Source organism: Typopeltis vanoorti, chromosome 9 (assembly GCF_054136105.1).
Source record: "Typopeltis vanoorti isolate ZY-2024b chromosome 9, IOZ_Tvanoo_1.0, whole genome shotgun sequence".
NCBI classification, from domain to species: Eukaryota; Metazoa; Arthropoda; class Arachnida; order Uropygi; family Thelyphonidae; genus Typopeltis; species Typopeltis vanoorti.
In genome coordinates this window covers 23,605,474-23,620,596 of record NC_143557.1, presented here as the reverse complement: position 1 = coordinate 23,620,596, position 15,123 = coordinate 23,605,474, and the positions used below count along the sequence as shown (strand labels likewise).

Below are 15,123 nucleotides of genomic sequence, written 5' to 3'. Positions count from 1 at the left end.
ACGATGTTTCAAGGAGGATAAAAATAAATGTTGGTTAAAAAAAAAGTAGACAGTTATCTAAAAGGAATCCACAAGGAATAACTAATTACACTGCACTTCTTGGCTGTAGGTAATCTACTGTGCTGTTGAGAGCCACAATCCTTTAATTCCCCATGCAAATGTGCCAAACAATCACCATTCACCTTTAACCGTTGGAAATGCACATTGATGCCTCATCGCAAGCACCAAGACTGGAACTACGTTATTCTCTCTGTATTTATATATGACTAGTCAATGTGCTGTGATGGCAACACTCACCTTGTCTGATTTTAATCACATGTGAATGTCTTGATATTTTTAACAGTTCATGACTATTTCAAATAAACTGTTAAAAAATTATTTCTTCCTGAATTTTTTGTGTGCAGTTTATTTATTTCGTATGAGGTTCCCCTTTCCTCCTCTATCCCTTTGGATGGGTGGAGCCCTCCTAATGAGGGATTAAATATATATTTTATGACTGTAGATCCGTGTGCACACACACACAGGGCCTATTTGCCTGTTCTGAGGGACAAAAAAAACAAGTTTCTGGGTGAAAAAACTCTATGAGACTGGCTGACTAACTCACCTTTACTCAAAAGAGACCAGATAAAGGTTCCTCATGTCATGGACAGGAATAGAACCCAGGTCTTTCTGATAAAAGGTCTTCATCTATACCAACTAAGCTACAGAGGGCCATGTGTGCACTGCAAACCTAGCACACCTGAATATATATATATATACACACCTCTGATGATAGGGTTCCTTTTCCTGTAACTATGCAGCTAACAATGGGGTTCCACAGGGCTCTGTTCTCTCATCCTCTGTCTTCCTGATATGCAATGACCTAAACCATTTGACTATAAATCCAATACACAGCTTTGCTGATGACAGCACACTACACTCTTTGACTACCATGTGATCAGTTCCCATCAATTATGGGAAGGAGAAAATTGAATTTTGTGCAGTTATGAAGGAATAATTACCTGAGACGGCAAGTGATGGAATATACTAGGGGGTTTGAGAGTGCTAGATTAGCAATTACATCTGAGAATGTGATTATAACCAATATGACTACATTGCTGCCAATTGGTGAGAGTGATCATATGGTCCTGACCTGGGATGTGGCTAAATGTGTGGAATTTTCAGTTGAAGAGGGTGTATATGTGGAATTACAGGACTAGTAAGTATGACAAGCTTAGGAGATTGCTTGGATCTGTGTCATGGCATGTGAAACTGCAAGGGCTGAATGTCAAGTGCATAGGAAGTGGTAAAGAAATGTTTCAGGGAAGTAATAGCAGACTGCATACCTAGAGTCAGGAGAGTAAATCAAGTGGGAGTTAAATGGATGAACATCATCATTAAGCTGGAGCTGCAAATGCAAAAAAAAAGAAAAAATTGTGGAGGGAATTCAAGTGCTTTATACATAAGCAGTATAAAGCACAAGCCAGAAGGGTAACCAGTGACTAAATTGTAAGAAAGGCAAAAGCAGAATATGAAAAGAAATTAGCAATGCAGGCTAAAGATAATCCCAAACATTTCTTTCGATATGCTGCAAGTAAAAAGAAAGAATGTTTATGGAATGATTTTAATGAATGCGGATGGTAGGGAGGTAACTTAATCACTCAAAAAATTAGAATTACTAAGTGAACACTTGGCAAGAGTATATCATCCAGGTGGAGATATTGCAGTAACAAGAGAGACAAAGGCTTATATGGGAACTGAGGTAAATGAAATGGAAGTGCATAGCATATTACAAAACCTGAATGTGAATTCAGCTATGGGATTATATGTTATACAAGCTCGGGTATTATGTGAAAATACTAGAGAATTGTCAGTGTCCTTCACCACACTGTTTAATCTATGTCTGCTCTGGTTTAGTCCCAAGAGAAGTGGAAAGAGGAGACAACAGTTCCATTGCATAAAGACGACTCCAAAACTGATGTAGCAAAATAGAGTAATGGGGACAACATGGTTTTATGAAGGGTAGATCATGCCTCAGTAACTTGCTCACGTTTTATAATACAGTGACAGCTGATGGAATAAAGATAATGGGTTTACAGTGATACTGCTGGACATTGCAAAAGCTTTTGACAGGGCAGCACATGGGGATGGATATACTGTTAGGTGGATAAAGAGGATAGTCAATGGAGAGATATCAGAGCAGTTTATTCAGGAGTAGAGTCCAGAAGAAGACCTGTGACTATTGGCATGCTGCAGGGCTCTGTTCTTAGGCTGCTACTTTTTAATTTATACATTAATGATATAGCAAAGGATCTGAAAGTAACTGTTCAGTTGTTTGCTGAGTGGGAGAAATAGTTAATACAGATGATGTTAAAATTTTGCAGGATGATTTGGATAGACTGGCAGTCTGGAGAATGGATGTCAGTTGAATGTGGCAAAGTTTAACGTTATGGGGTGAACAGATTACCAGCTGATGCAGTTCCATCAATACCACATTGATGGAACTGTACTCCAAGAAATTGACAAATTTCTTGGAGTACAAAGCCAGGGATTTGGGAGTGTTAGTGGACAGGGAGTTAAAGTTTAGAGGGCACATTGCAAAAGTGGCTAAAGCAGCTCATCAGATTAATTGGTTACTGAAGAATATCTGACGAGCAGAAATAAACAGATTATTGAGTCAAGATAAGACCCCATCTTGACCACTGCATGCAGATCTGGTCACCAGGATTGGTTTCTTGGCAATGAGAATGAGAGGATCCAGAGTCGTCGAGTGACCAAGGTGGTAATTGGTCTATGGAATGAACCTTACAAGAACAGGTTGAAGATTTATGGGTCAGAAACTAGCTGACAGGCAGAATAGGAATGATATGATTGAGACATACAAATTACTGAAGGTTATTTACAAGATTAATTCAGGGGAAATTTTTTAGAAGAGGTCTGGTGGTGTGAGAACTAGGGGCTATCCTTGAAACTCGGTAAGAGTAGTTAGCGAGGGTGTTAGAGCCAGATTTTTTGCTTGGAGTGGTGAATGAGTGGAATAGGTTGCCAGAGTCTGTTGTGGATGCCATGACTGTGAATAAGTTCAAAGCAAAGTATGATAGATACTGTGCAAATGTTGGATAGTGCTTGACATGATGTTTAGGGCCTCCCTCGATAAGTCTAAGGACTCCATGGAGTATCCTGTTTAAATAATATTTAAAGAGATTCTGGAAAAGGCAGAATTTTCCAAAACTCATTTCAGAAAATAATGATTGTCATACTTAAAATTATACATTTAAGTTATGTTACTCATTGCAAAGTTCAATATGATAGACATGCTGATTGAGTGGGCCTCCCACAGTGAACACTGACTCCATAAGCTTGATCTAATTTTTCACATTAGCCTATAGTATATATTAATGGACATGATTTGCCAATCCTGACTGTCTCTATTCTGCAGGAATCACACAATCTTTGTGCCTTACAGGCACCATAAAGCCAATCAAATGTTTCTGTACCTCAGCTGCACTACATGCTGTTAATTTTTTTTTACAGACCAGCAGTATAATATTTATTAAATTTTTCATTCAGGAGTTTAAAGCAGAGTAAAAGCAAACACAGTTTTCATTCACTTGTTTTAATCACTGAAATGAAATCTATGATACATCTGATTTCTCACACCTGAATAAGATGTGAGAGAAACTCCTACCACTGTAAACATTCTTACATTGTGCATATGAATTCAGATATCTTTGGTTCATTTTGCCTTTTTGACTTTTTATTTGTACATATCAGGATATTTGGAGGTTAAAAAAAATTCATCTAGTGTCACATTATTTTTTAATTTTTTTTTTTCAGGGTAACTGTTGCATGTAACATTAGTTAAGGTTGCATGTCTTAAGTTTATCAGCATTTAAGAAGTAAGAAACTAGTGGTAGAAGAGTTATGAACTACTAAAATCTAACAGCAGATTGATAATTGGGAAAAAATAGTACAACTTGTCTGTTCCAACTATGATCAAAAAATTTCCATTCACTCCCCCCCCCCATCCCACACACACACAGGTGTATGTATGTATGTTTTCATGTTGGGGGGAAATATGCTCTTCTTTTTAATGAAGGTTTCTTGTATCTTCATTCAGTGAACCCAGAATTTGTGGCATTTGGTATCAGGTGCTTTTTGTAAGTTTTAAATCCACATGACTAGTGAAATTTCAGGGAAAGTAAATTATTTGAAGGCTCACAGGCATATAAGAAAAGGAATGATATCCTGTCTAGTTCAAGCACTGTATGCTTGCAAATATACATTATGATTCTAAGCAAACAAGTTAAAATGTAACCACATTTTACACTTAATTTGGCATTACAAAAATAATTCCACTTCATTGACTCTAAATATTAAAGTAATTCTAAAATGCTGTATTTCTTGCATATTTCATAATTAAAGTCTTTGTATTATCAATATGCTTTCTGTATCATTGGCGGAAATTCACTTTCGTCATCTAGTTTTAAGCCAAATTTTGATGGTGGACCATAGCTGCTTGATAGATTATCACTGCCTGTATTAAAAATAAAATATAAAAAATAAAGCTTCATGAAGTTCATAAACAATGTCAAGGTTAAATAAAAAATGTTCATTGTTGTTATTATGCTCAGTTTTACTTGCTAGTTTTTTAAATCCTAAATATCAACCAGATAAATTGACTATTGCAATACTTTATATCTATAAAGAGATAAATTTCATGTACAGTGATATATATCATCCTTCCTGTCAAATGACTTGAGAACTGGCTTAATGTTGCCTTAAATCATTTATTTGATTGTGGGGAGGGGACCTGAATATAGCGTTGTCTTTTTTCTAATAATAATAAAATATTCTAATATTTTTCTAATTTTTTAAAGTGCAAGAGTTATTTGCAGCTTAAAGAAAAAAAAATATAAATTGGCTAAATATGTTAGGGTAAGTAATTTTTTTTTTTTTTTTCTAAACTGCATTGTAGAAATCAAGCAAAATCATTCTTAACCAACTCTCTTCATATTATGTAACTTATTCTATTCCTCAAAAAATTTGTAAAGAATTGTCAGCTCACAAACTTCTGTAAGCCTCAAGACTTTTGAGATTCTGGTTAAAAAAAATTTTCACTAAGTCAAAATTATTTTAGCAAAACATGAGACCTTTATTTAACATAATCAAAATGCTTGAGCAGAATACCTTTGCAGGTTTCCTTGGACCATCCATAGTATTACAACCTTTAGTGAGTGTGATTATCATAAAAAAAAATAAATGTTTTCTGGCTTAAATGAAATTCTCCCACCCATAATAACCCTGTGCATGTGCAAAAAAGCAGAGAGTACACGTAATGGTCAAACATATGTTTAGGCTTAGGTGCTGGTTTGCACTCATACTAAAATTTAATGGAATGAATACAGAACAGAGAGAAATAATTGAAAAGCAAGTTTAAACATTCCAATATTTCATCTCTGGCACAGAAACATCTTCAGGAATACAATATTAAAATTGCAATAACACACACATGCTAACACAGAAATAAGACTGATAAAATTCCTTCCCCTACCTTACTAACATTTGAGTAATCAGTATTCAGAATACATTATTCATTTCTAACACTTCACCAGTCCTTATCCCCAGGATGCTCTAATAAAGTGATCATTAAATAGTGTGGCTTTTAAGCTAGGGTAAAGAATGATGGTGTCAGCAGGAATGACTCAATCAATGCAACAAAACTCAGCTACCTTATTTGTAATACTTCTTATATTAGTATACAAACAGTCTTTAAGGATAATTGATGTAAGTAAAATTTGGTTGTCTGAGGATGATACTGTTGGAAATAGAAATGGAAAGATATACAATTTTCCAGAAAGATAGGAAGGTGAAAAGAGAAGGGGAAGCACTGTCAATAACAGCAAAGGAATTGTGTCCACAAAAAGTGGAAGTTGAAAATTGTAGTAGATGTGAAGATTTTGAATCTGTGTAGTGTGAAGTTGAAATTAACAGAATAGAGTTCTAATAGGACGATGTTAGAGAATACTGATTGAGAAATGTTTAGACAAATTAGATTGGCTAATGGAAGATTTTAATTACAGAAATATAGATTAGAAGGAGGAGACAGTGAATCAGAATAAGGAGAATGAATTTGTTGAATGTTGAAAAAATCTTGTTTTTCTCTTCTTCCAGCAACTCTGATATCTTAATGATACTTTTAATTAAAAATACACTTTAATACATGTAAAGGCAATTAGAATTTATTTACAACTCCTTTATATTTCACTCACTGCAACATGAGCATCACTCAAGGAGAGAACAAAAAAATTGTTTACAACATTCAAAATATTAACACAAGAATGAATCAAAAACAGCATGAGTCATATTTCCATGTGTCACATTTGCATCTGAGTGAGGAGAAGACAACACTATTTGCTCTTTCTTTCTCTCTCTCTCTCTCCCTCCCTCCCTGAATGATGCTTATGCTACAGTGAGCGAAATATAAAGAAGCTGTAAATAAATTCTAATTTCCTTTATTACTTAAAAGTATCATTAAGAGATATCAGCGTTGCTGGAAAAGAAGTGAAAAACAAGAGGGAGACAAGAAAGAGAGGGAAATTGTCTTTTATTTTTTATGATGCTTCCACCCACAAAAGCTTATTTGCAAACCTATAATAAATTTTGTAATAAACTCTGCTCTACAAACCAAACATAGAACTTTTTTTCAATAAGCAAAGCAGTGGTCTCACACTAGGCAAGGAAATTTGTCTTCCATCTACAGACAATCACAAACATCCATGCCCACAGTGGGATTTGAACCCACAGCCTTTTAGTTGGAGAGCAGGTATGCTGACACTCGGCCAACCAGGCCAGCTGACATGATGTGATCGGAATGAAATGAGAAGGACAATGATTCCAAATGTGTCTATGAGAAGACTGCAGGAGGAATGATGTTTAGTTTATTGATGTCTGGAGTGAATTTGATAGACAAAGGGAATGATATATGTGTGTGGATTGCATCTGAATGGTTATAGAGTTGTTTGAAGAAGGTGTTATTCACTGATAGAATAAAAGTGCAAAATCAAGAATCAGGAAGGTACATGCCTTAGAATAGAGATGCAGTCAAGTTGTATCCAGCTGCTCCTGGGACAAATGAGTGTGAGTACAGAAATTATCACACAATGCTAAGTTCAGTTTCACAGGGTTCAAATCTGAATGGATTGGGTCCACAATTACCCTTACATTGTGCCAGGGTAATTATGAACAAAGGGAATGTTGAAATGCATGTATATGAATGCCAGAAGCATCAGATATAAAGAGATGTGTTCTTGTCATCAGCCAGCTCAACTTGGTAAAAAATTATCAGCATTAGTGAGACTTGTTTCACATAAGATAGTTACAGGGAGATAATAAGATGATAGGAGAGATGACAGCCACAGAAGTGCAACCAGCAAAAGTAGAAGTTGAGGATGGTTTTAGGACCGAGAATAATAGGTCATTTGAGGCTAACTGGTGTGAGACACAGACCAACAGGACAAAAGATTGTTGGATAAACAAACTGGGAGTTAAATGAATGAGTAGCATCATAAAGCAGGAGCTGCAAAAAGAGTGTGAACAGAAAGATGTAGGTGCATTCATTGGCACATTAGCAAAACAAGTGCATGGCTGAGCAATTACTATTAAGAACACTAACTATGAGGACAGAGATTGGAGGGAGCAAGGAGTGCATGGCTAGTTGGAAATAAGACTGATGTAGGTACTAAAGAATGATTACTTGAAATAGCATCAGATGTAGCCATAACCAAGGAGACACTCTACCTCCAAACAGGGAGTGACCATGCAGTCTTGTTCTGGGAAATTGCTAAACATGTGGAATGCTCAGTTATGTGGAACTACAATACCAATATGATTATGATAAACTTAGGAAGCAGCATGGAGCAGTGCCCTGGAATAAGAAGTTACAAGGAAAGTATGTCAACTGTATACTAAGGGTCAGATGGGTAAATAAACTGGATGAGTAGCATCATAAAACAGGAGCTGGGGGAAAAAAAAACTATGGAAAGAATATAAGAAAAAAGTGATCAGCAATACAAAGCACATAGACAAGAATGTCAACTAACATGGAAAGGAGAACTAAATCAGATTATGAGATAAAATCAGCTAAGCAGGTCATAGTTTAATATTAATAATTTAATTAGCGCCAATGGTAGAAAAGTGACAAAAACAAAAGAAATAGATGAAATAATATGTGATCACTTGGCAAGGATGTATCATACAGGTGGAGACGTTGTAGTTAGCAATGTGACAGAGACCAATGTAAATCATTAACTAGAAATGGCAGTGAGATTGGGTGGCATGTTTCCATTACATAAAGAAAGCTCCAAGCAAATTACAGACCACTTAGTATCTCAGAAGTAGTGGTTAAGGCATCGAAAAATTAGCTAAAAGGTAGAATTCAGGAAATGGTGGTTAGGCACGCAGCACAGCTATATGTAAGGCAGGTCCTGCCTTAGTAATTTACTCACATTTCGTAATAGTGACAGTGGAATAAAGGAAATGGCTACATCATGAAACGGCTAGACTTTGCAAAGGCATTTGACATGATACCACACAGGAATCTAAGTTGAAGCAAATGAAATGAGATATGAAGCTAAAAGTTTTTTAATTTAGTTATACTATAAATTAAAGGTGCCAAGAAATTATATTCTTGGTTTCATCCTTTATCCAAGTGTAAGCAAAGTTTGCATCTGAAGTAACTCAGTATCCTTTCTTTTAGGATTACACGGTGATCAGCATTCATTTTAAAAATTTTATGGAATTTACAACCGTGTTAAAAAACTTTTTTTATTATCCCGACATTTCGATCTTCACATCAAGATCCGGAGTGTACATAAATATACAGGACAAGCTGAGTTACATCATTAACTGTAAGCTAGAGAAACAATGATTTGATCACATGTTATTCTACTGGCGTGACCTTTGGTGGAAAAAAATAAATAAATAAAATATATATATATATATATATTTTTTTTTTTTTTTTTTTTTTTTATACATCTAGCTAAATTCTATTTTTACAATAGCAGGAATAAACATTCTTTTAGATGGTTTTCTTTCAGAAACAATTGGTGCCCTATTTTTAGTATTACAATTCTTATTTTTGATTTACAATACTGGATTTTCTATAGTCCTGTTTATAGTTGTTCTTGGTGAGGAAGGTCGAATATATACCTTCCATATGTTTGGGATTTTTAAACCATCATTGTTGTTCAGATTGGAGTGGTTGCTGATAATCTCACAGGCTTCCATGAATTTCCGTTCATACCATGTTCTAGTGTGATGTAGACAGCTGGTGGTTTTCCAGTCAATTCTGTGTAAGGTATTCAGAGCATGATCAGAAAGGCCAGCTTCACCATAATTATTATATTTAATGTGTCGTTTATGTTCTTTTTTGTCTAATAGGAATAGTGCATCCTGTTTCTCCTATATATATATATGGTATGTTGCAAGTACAATAAATCCGGTATACTCCAGGGTGAGCTAGTGGAGGGAGTGGGTCTTTGGATGAGTTGAGTAAGCTTTTTAATTTTGCAGGAGGTTTAAAGGTGGCTGCAAAATTAAAAAGCTTACTCAACTCATCCAAAGACCCACTCCCTCCACTAGCTCACCCTGGAGTATACTGGATTTATTGTACTTGCAACATACCATATATATATATAGGAGAAACAGGACACACTATTCCTATTAGACAAAAAGAACATAAACGACACATTAAATATAATAATTATGGTGAAGCTGGCCTTTCAGATCATGCCCTGAATACCTTACACAGAAATGACTGGAAAACCACCAGCTGTCTACATCACATTAGAACATGGTATGAACGGAAATTCAAGGAAGCCTGTGAGATTATCAGCAACCACTCCAATCTGAACAACAATGATGGTGTAAAAATCCCAAACATATGGAAGGTATATATTCGACCTTCCTCACCAAGAACAATTATAAACAGGACTGTAGAAAATCCAGTATTGTAAATCAAAAATAAGAATTGTAATACTAAAAATAGGACACCAATTGTTTCTAAAAGAAAACCATCTAAAAGTATGTTTATTCCTGTCATTGTAAAAACAGAATTTAGCTTGATGTAAAAATTTATTTTTTATTATTTTATTTTTTTCCACCAGAGGTCACGCCAGTAGAATAACATGTGATCAAATTATTGTTTCTCTAGCTTACAGTTAATGATGTAACTCAGCTTATCCTGTATATTTACGTACACTCCAGATGATGATCTTGATGTGAAGATCGAAACGTCGGAATAATAAAAAAAGTTTTTTTAACACCGTTGTAAATTCCATAAAAAAAAATAATAACTTAGTATCCCATAATGCAATGCACATATCCTTACAGGCATGTATAATACTATGCATTATGGGAAGGGCCGCTATCCAGACTGGTTTTGACCTTAACTGAGGTATGTTTAAGTACAGGAATACACCTCCAAAAACTTGTGCAATACCTCAGATTACCCAACAATGAGTGACCCAAAAGATCATTTAACTCAGCGGTAGTTCCACTCAGTGACAGACTCACCCTGCTGAGAAGAACTCTCAGCAGTAGCTCTGCCCAATGGCAGGCTCACTCCACCACTGAGCAGAGCTACTCATATTTCAGGAAAAGTAACCACTTCAGCACAAAAACACATCAGTGGGAGCCAGACCCAGAGGTGATATAAAGGTTGAAGAAATGCAGAAGTCATATTTCCACATCCAAGCAGTCAAAATGGATTAGAAATAGATGTTGCAAGTTTTTTCACTTGGTTATACTATTAAAGATGGCAAGAAACTATATTCTTGGTTTCATCCTTAGTCTGTAAGGATATGCATGTTGCATTATAGGATACTAAGACAATTGATGCGAGTTCGTTAGCCTCTATATACAAGTAGCCCAGTGGTGAAGTTATGTCACATGCAAACTTGGTTTATTTATACTTGGATAAAGGATGAAACCAAGAATATAATTTTTTTTTTGGCATCTTCAATTTAAGGGATATAAAGCTGATGGCAAGCATGGGGAGGAGAGCCACAGAAAGAAGACATCAAAGTACTATATGGTGGGGTAGAATCCATAATGATATCAGGAATGATTTGGAAGAAGGATATTCAGTTATTCACTGTTTATGCGAAACTGGGGAGAAGAGTAATTAAAGGTAATGTAGGGAATCTGCAAGGCGACTTAAATAAATCAGATGTGGACAAACGATAAGATCCAGATTGTCAGTTTAAAAATGTGGAAATATGCAAGGTTATGAATAGGGATTTGAAGGTGATGGTGGACAGAGTTCAGAGAGCATATTGCAGAAGTTGAAAAATAACTGAAAGGATTACTTAGATGCATTAATAAGTAGTTATAATGAGGCTATTATCTCCCCCCCCCTCTCTCTCTCTCTCTTTCTCTCTCTATAAGGCTGCATCTGGACTATGTACATATTTAGTCACCTGGGTTTCTTGGGGGTGAAGTGATGGAAGGATCCAGACATAAGTGGCCAAGACAGTGATAGGTCTGTTGAATGCTTTCTATGAGGATAGAACTAAAGTTGTCTCTCAAAGTTTAGCTGACAGTTGCTAAAGAAGAGATATAATGAAATCTTATAACTGACCGAAGAGGTTCTATTAACAGTGATGCAAAAGAGATTTTTCTATACATGATCAGTAAAGAGAGAGAAATAAAAGTCATCCTGGACACGTATGGCTAGTAAGGACTACATTTTTTACTTGAAGAGTGGAAAATGACTGGAATGGGTTGCCAGAGCTAGTTGTCACTGTGCTCTGACAGTGAATGAATTTAAGAAGAGATGATAGTTATCTGTATGAATAATAGTGTTTTCTATGATGAGTCTTCCCATTATTGAGATATCCATGTAATAATACACTGGTGTCCAAAAGCTAAGAATGGAGCATATTTTTACCTGTATATGAAAAAATTTTCATGACTAGAACCAAATTAGACATAAATTTATTGCCAACATACTAATAAATTATTTACTCAAGTGTGTTATAAATTCCTACAAATTAAACTGCAATATGTTTTTGGCAAAAGTTACAAATTTTCTAAGGATGTAGTTAAGGAATTAATGTACATTGCTTACAGAAAACGATGCAGAGGGGCATTTCAGTATGGAATATGTCCACCCCAAACTGTGATGAAGCTCTCATGTCATACCATGCTTAGTACCAAATGATTGAGGAATTCTTGAGTCAAATTAGCCCACTCCTCCTTCAGCACAAGGATAAGGCCTTGTTTGTTTTCTGGAGGGGAATTTCAAGCAGCAATGCATCCCAAATGTGTTCTATGGGGTTGAGATCTGGGGAGCATGCTGGCCACTCAATTCGATTAATATCCTCAGTCTCCCAGACATATATGCACTGCTTGTGTGTGATGTGGTATGGCACTGTCATCCATAAAAATGAATTCTTTGCCTACAGCACCATGAAACAATCGAACACGATGTTAAAGAACTTCATTGCAATATCATTCACTAATCATAGTCCCTTTTTTCCAGCAGTGCATCCATTAAGCATAATTCCTCTCCACACCATGACTCCAGTACTGCAGTTTCTATCCCTTTCAAGAACATTCTCACAACGGCAAGCAGTACCACTTTCATGCCTGATTAAGTGTCGCCTAAAATTCGGAGGAAAAACTAAAATGATTCATCTGAAAAAGTATGTTAGGCAATTGGTGTATTGTCCAATTTTTATGGATACAACACCACTGAAAACAAGCTGCACGATGAGCTGTGGATAACGGGACACAAGATTACAAGCCTCTGGACATATAGAGCTACTTGTTATAGACATCTTGCTGCAGTTTGTTGAGATATCTGGATACCTGTGCTTCAATGGAGCCAACTTGCAAGCTGACCTGCTGTGGTGCGTTGAATGCGGGTTGCTGTTATAACTAAAAATCTGTCTTTATGCTCCATGAGCGAGTGCAACCTCTTAGGCAACATCAGTAATTCTTTGGCATTCTTCAAGGTTTCCAATAATTCTTTGCTGCATTAAATCATCTAGATGATGTCTTCAAGACATTACAAGACATTGAAGTTTACAACTTTATTTCTTCACGAAAAGAGCTTCCTTCAAACACAATTCGCTTAGCATAACATTTTGTCTTTTAATCCTATTACCATATGATCCCCTTTGCATGCAATTTGAAAATTTGAACGTGTACTCACTTTCTACTTAAAATCATCAGTCATACAAATTGCCACAAGTTGATTCATCTGAATTTGCAGTTGTAATCTTCAGAAATAGTGTTCATCCTTAGGTTTTAGACACCAGTGTAATAACAAGTCCACCATACTGAGAAGAGTATTTGACATTTATGCAAGCAAGCATACATACCTGTCGATGAACAGGTTTCAACACCTCGTACAACTGCAGCATAACTTGTAGTACCTACAACAAAATGCAATGCAAGGTGTTATAAATTTTATTATTATTAGGAAGGATATCTTTAAATCCATCAGCAATATAAATAAGAAAGCCATAATGTAGTATTATTACCCTCTCTTTAAATGTTAGAACTATTAAATACCTATCACAGTCTTAAATTCATTTCAATCACCCACTATCCTTCTAACAATGTATTCCACTCACCAAGTGCAAACAATTACTCCTGGCCTTCATAATTTTACACAAGGGCATTATAGAGATAGAGTAAAGGCATGTTTCTAATCTGAAGAAATGGAAAAGCTTTAGAATTTAGCATTAGTCTATTTATGAGTACCCTAAAGCATAACAGTGGTCTCATACTAGTCAGTGAAATGCATCTCCCACCAAAAGACAACCACGAACACGGATGCCCATGGTGGGACATACAGCCTGTTAATTGGAAAATGCATATGATAACCGCATGGCCAACTGGCTGGCATATTACTTTTAATTTCTGTATTTTCCAGTGTATAAGACGCACTTTTTTTTTACATTAAAAATTCATCTTAAAAATGGGGTGTGTCTTATATAATGAAGGTAAAGATTGTTTCCTCTTTTCAAAGTCATACGCACTCCCTTTTATGTTCCAAGATCTTTGTAGGCGGTTAATGGTGCAATCAAATTGATACATGACCTTCACGTGACTTCTAGCACGTCATTGGCTAAGAACTTGGCGTGGTCAGAAGGAGATTTTGTACAATTTGTGTAGAGAAAAGTGCGTGGAATGTGGAAAAATTGAGAAGTGGCCAGAACTAGAGACCGAAGTTTTGAAATGGGTGAAAGAAAATCGGCAAAATGGCATTGCCATTTCAACAAAAATGATTCGTACACATGCAGTCAAAGTAGCCTGTGAGCGTAACATTGAAGATTTTAAAGGTGGTGTGTCATAGTGTTACCGTTTCATGAAACGAAGTGGACTTTGTATGCATACAAAAACAAAAATCGATCAAAAAATGCCAGAAGAATATGAAGACAAAATTATTTCTATATTATAAGAAATTAATGATGATAGAGAAGAGTCAGATGACAATGACATGGGTTTCTGAAAGGTCAGTTTACTATTAAAAATTACCTATTATTTTATCCATTTTTTTTTTTAAATCATACTTTAAAGTTTAGGTTTTTTCCAGAAAATTGTATTAAATTTATTGGGTGCGTCTTATACACCGGAAAATACAGTACTACTGTAAAATCGTGTATTCAAGGAACTTTATTCAAAAACTTTTTGTATACCAATTTTACTGGTAATCAAAAATCGCTAAAAATACTTGTGGGTTAATAGAGAAATTTTCATTTTTTTATTTAGAAATAATATTTTTTGTATATTACTGAATATTGTCACCCCAAAAGGTGTAAAAGAACAAAGAAAAATAAGTATAAGATAAATTGTGTCTAAAGAAACTTCTTAGTCACCGGTAATTCAAGACGGATTATCGTATTAAGTAATGACCTGGGGCAACTGCAACCTCAAAGGTCAACAGTGAGTGGGGGTTTCCCGCTTGAATGCAACGACTGAGAAGGGCAGCTGGTGCAGAACATCATAATACTCAGGGGGACGATGTAAGCGAACCCCCAAGGTCATCGGAGCCAGATAAATAGAGGGTTGCAATGGTGAGAAGGGAGTTCACTGCGGCGATTCACTTTGGTTCCTGACAGAGCAGTTCAT

The 15,123-nt window shown here is 35.7% G+C and overlaps 1 protein-coding gene across 1 annotated transcript in view; it reads right to left on the bottom strand.

Annotated features, from left to right (window-relative positions):
• Positions 1 to 3,579: 3,579 nt before the first annotated feature.
• LOC150102924 (WD repeat domain phosphoinositide-interacting protein 2-like) overlaps positions 3,580 to 15,123 on the bottom strand; it is a 335,111-nt gene continuing 323,567 nt past the window's right edge. The window contains exons 11-12 of the mRNA XM_090397385.1: positions 13,368 to 13,421; positions 3,580 to 4,516 (exon numbers count right to left, since the gene is read on the bottom strand). Of these exons, the coding sequence (XP_090253511.1) occupies positions 4,416 to 4,516; positions 13,368 to 13,421 (155 nt within the window). The 3' untranslated portion in view covers positions 3,580 to 4,415. The remainder of the gene's footprint in view (positions 4,517 to 13,367; positions 13,422 to 15,123) is intronic.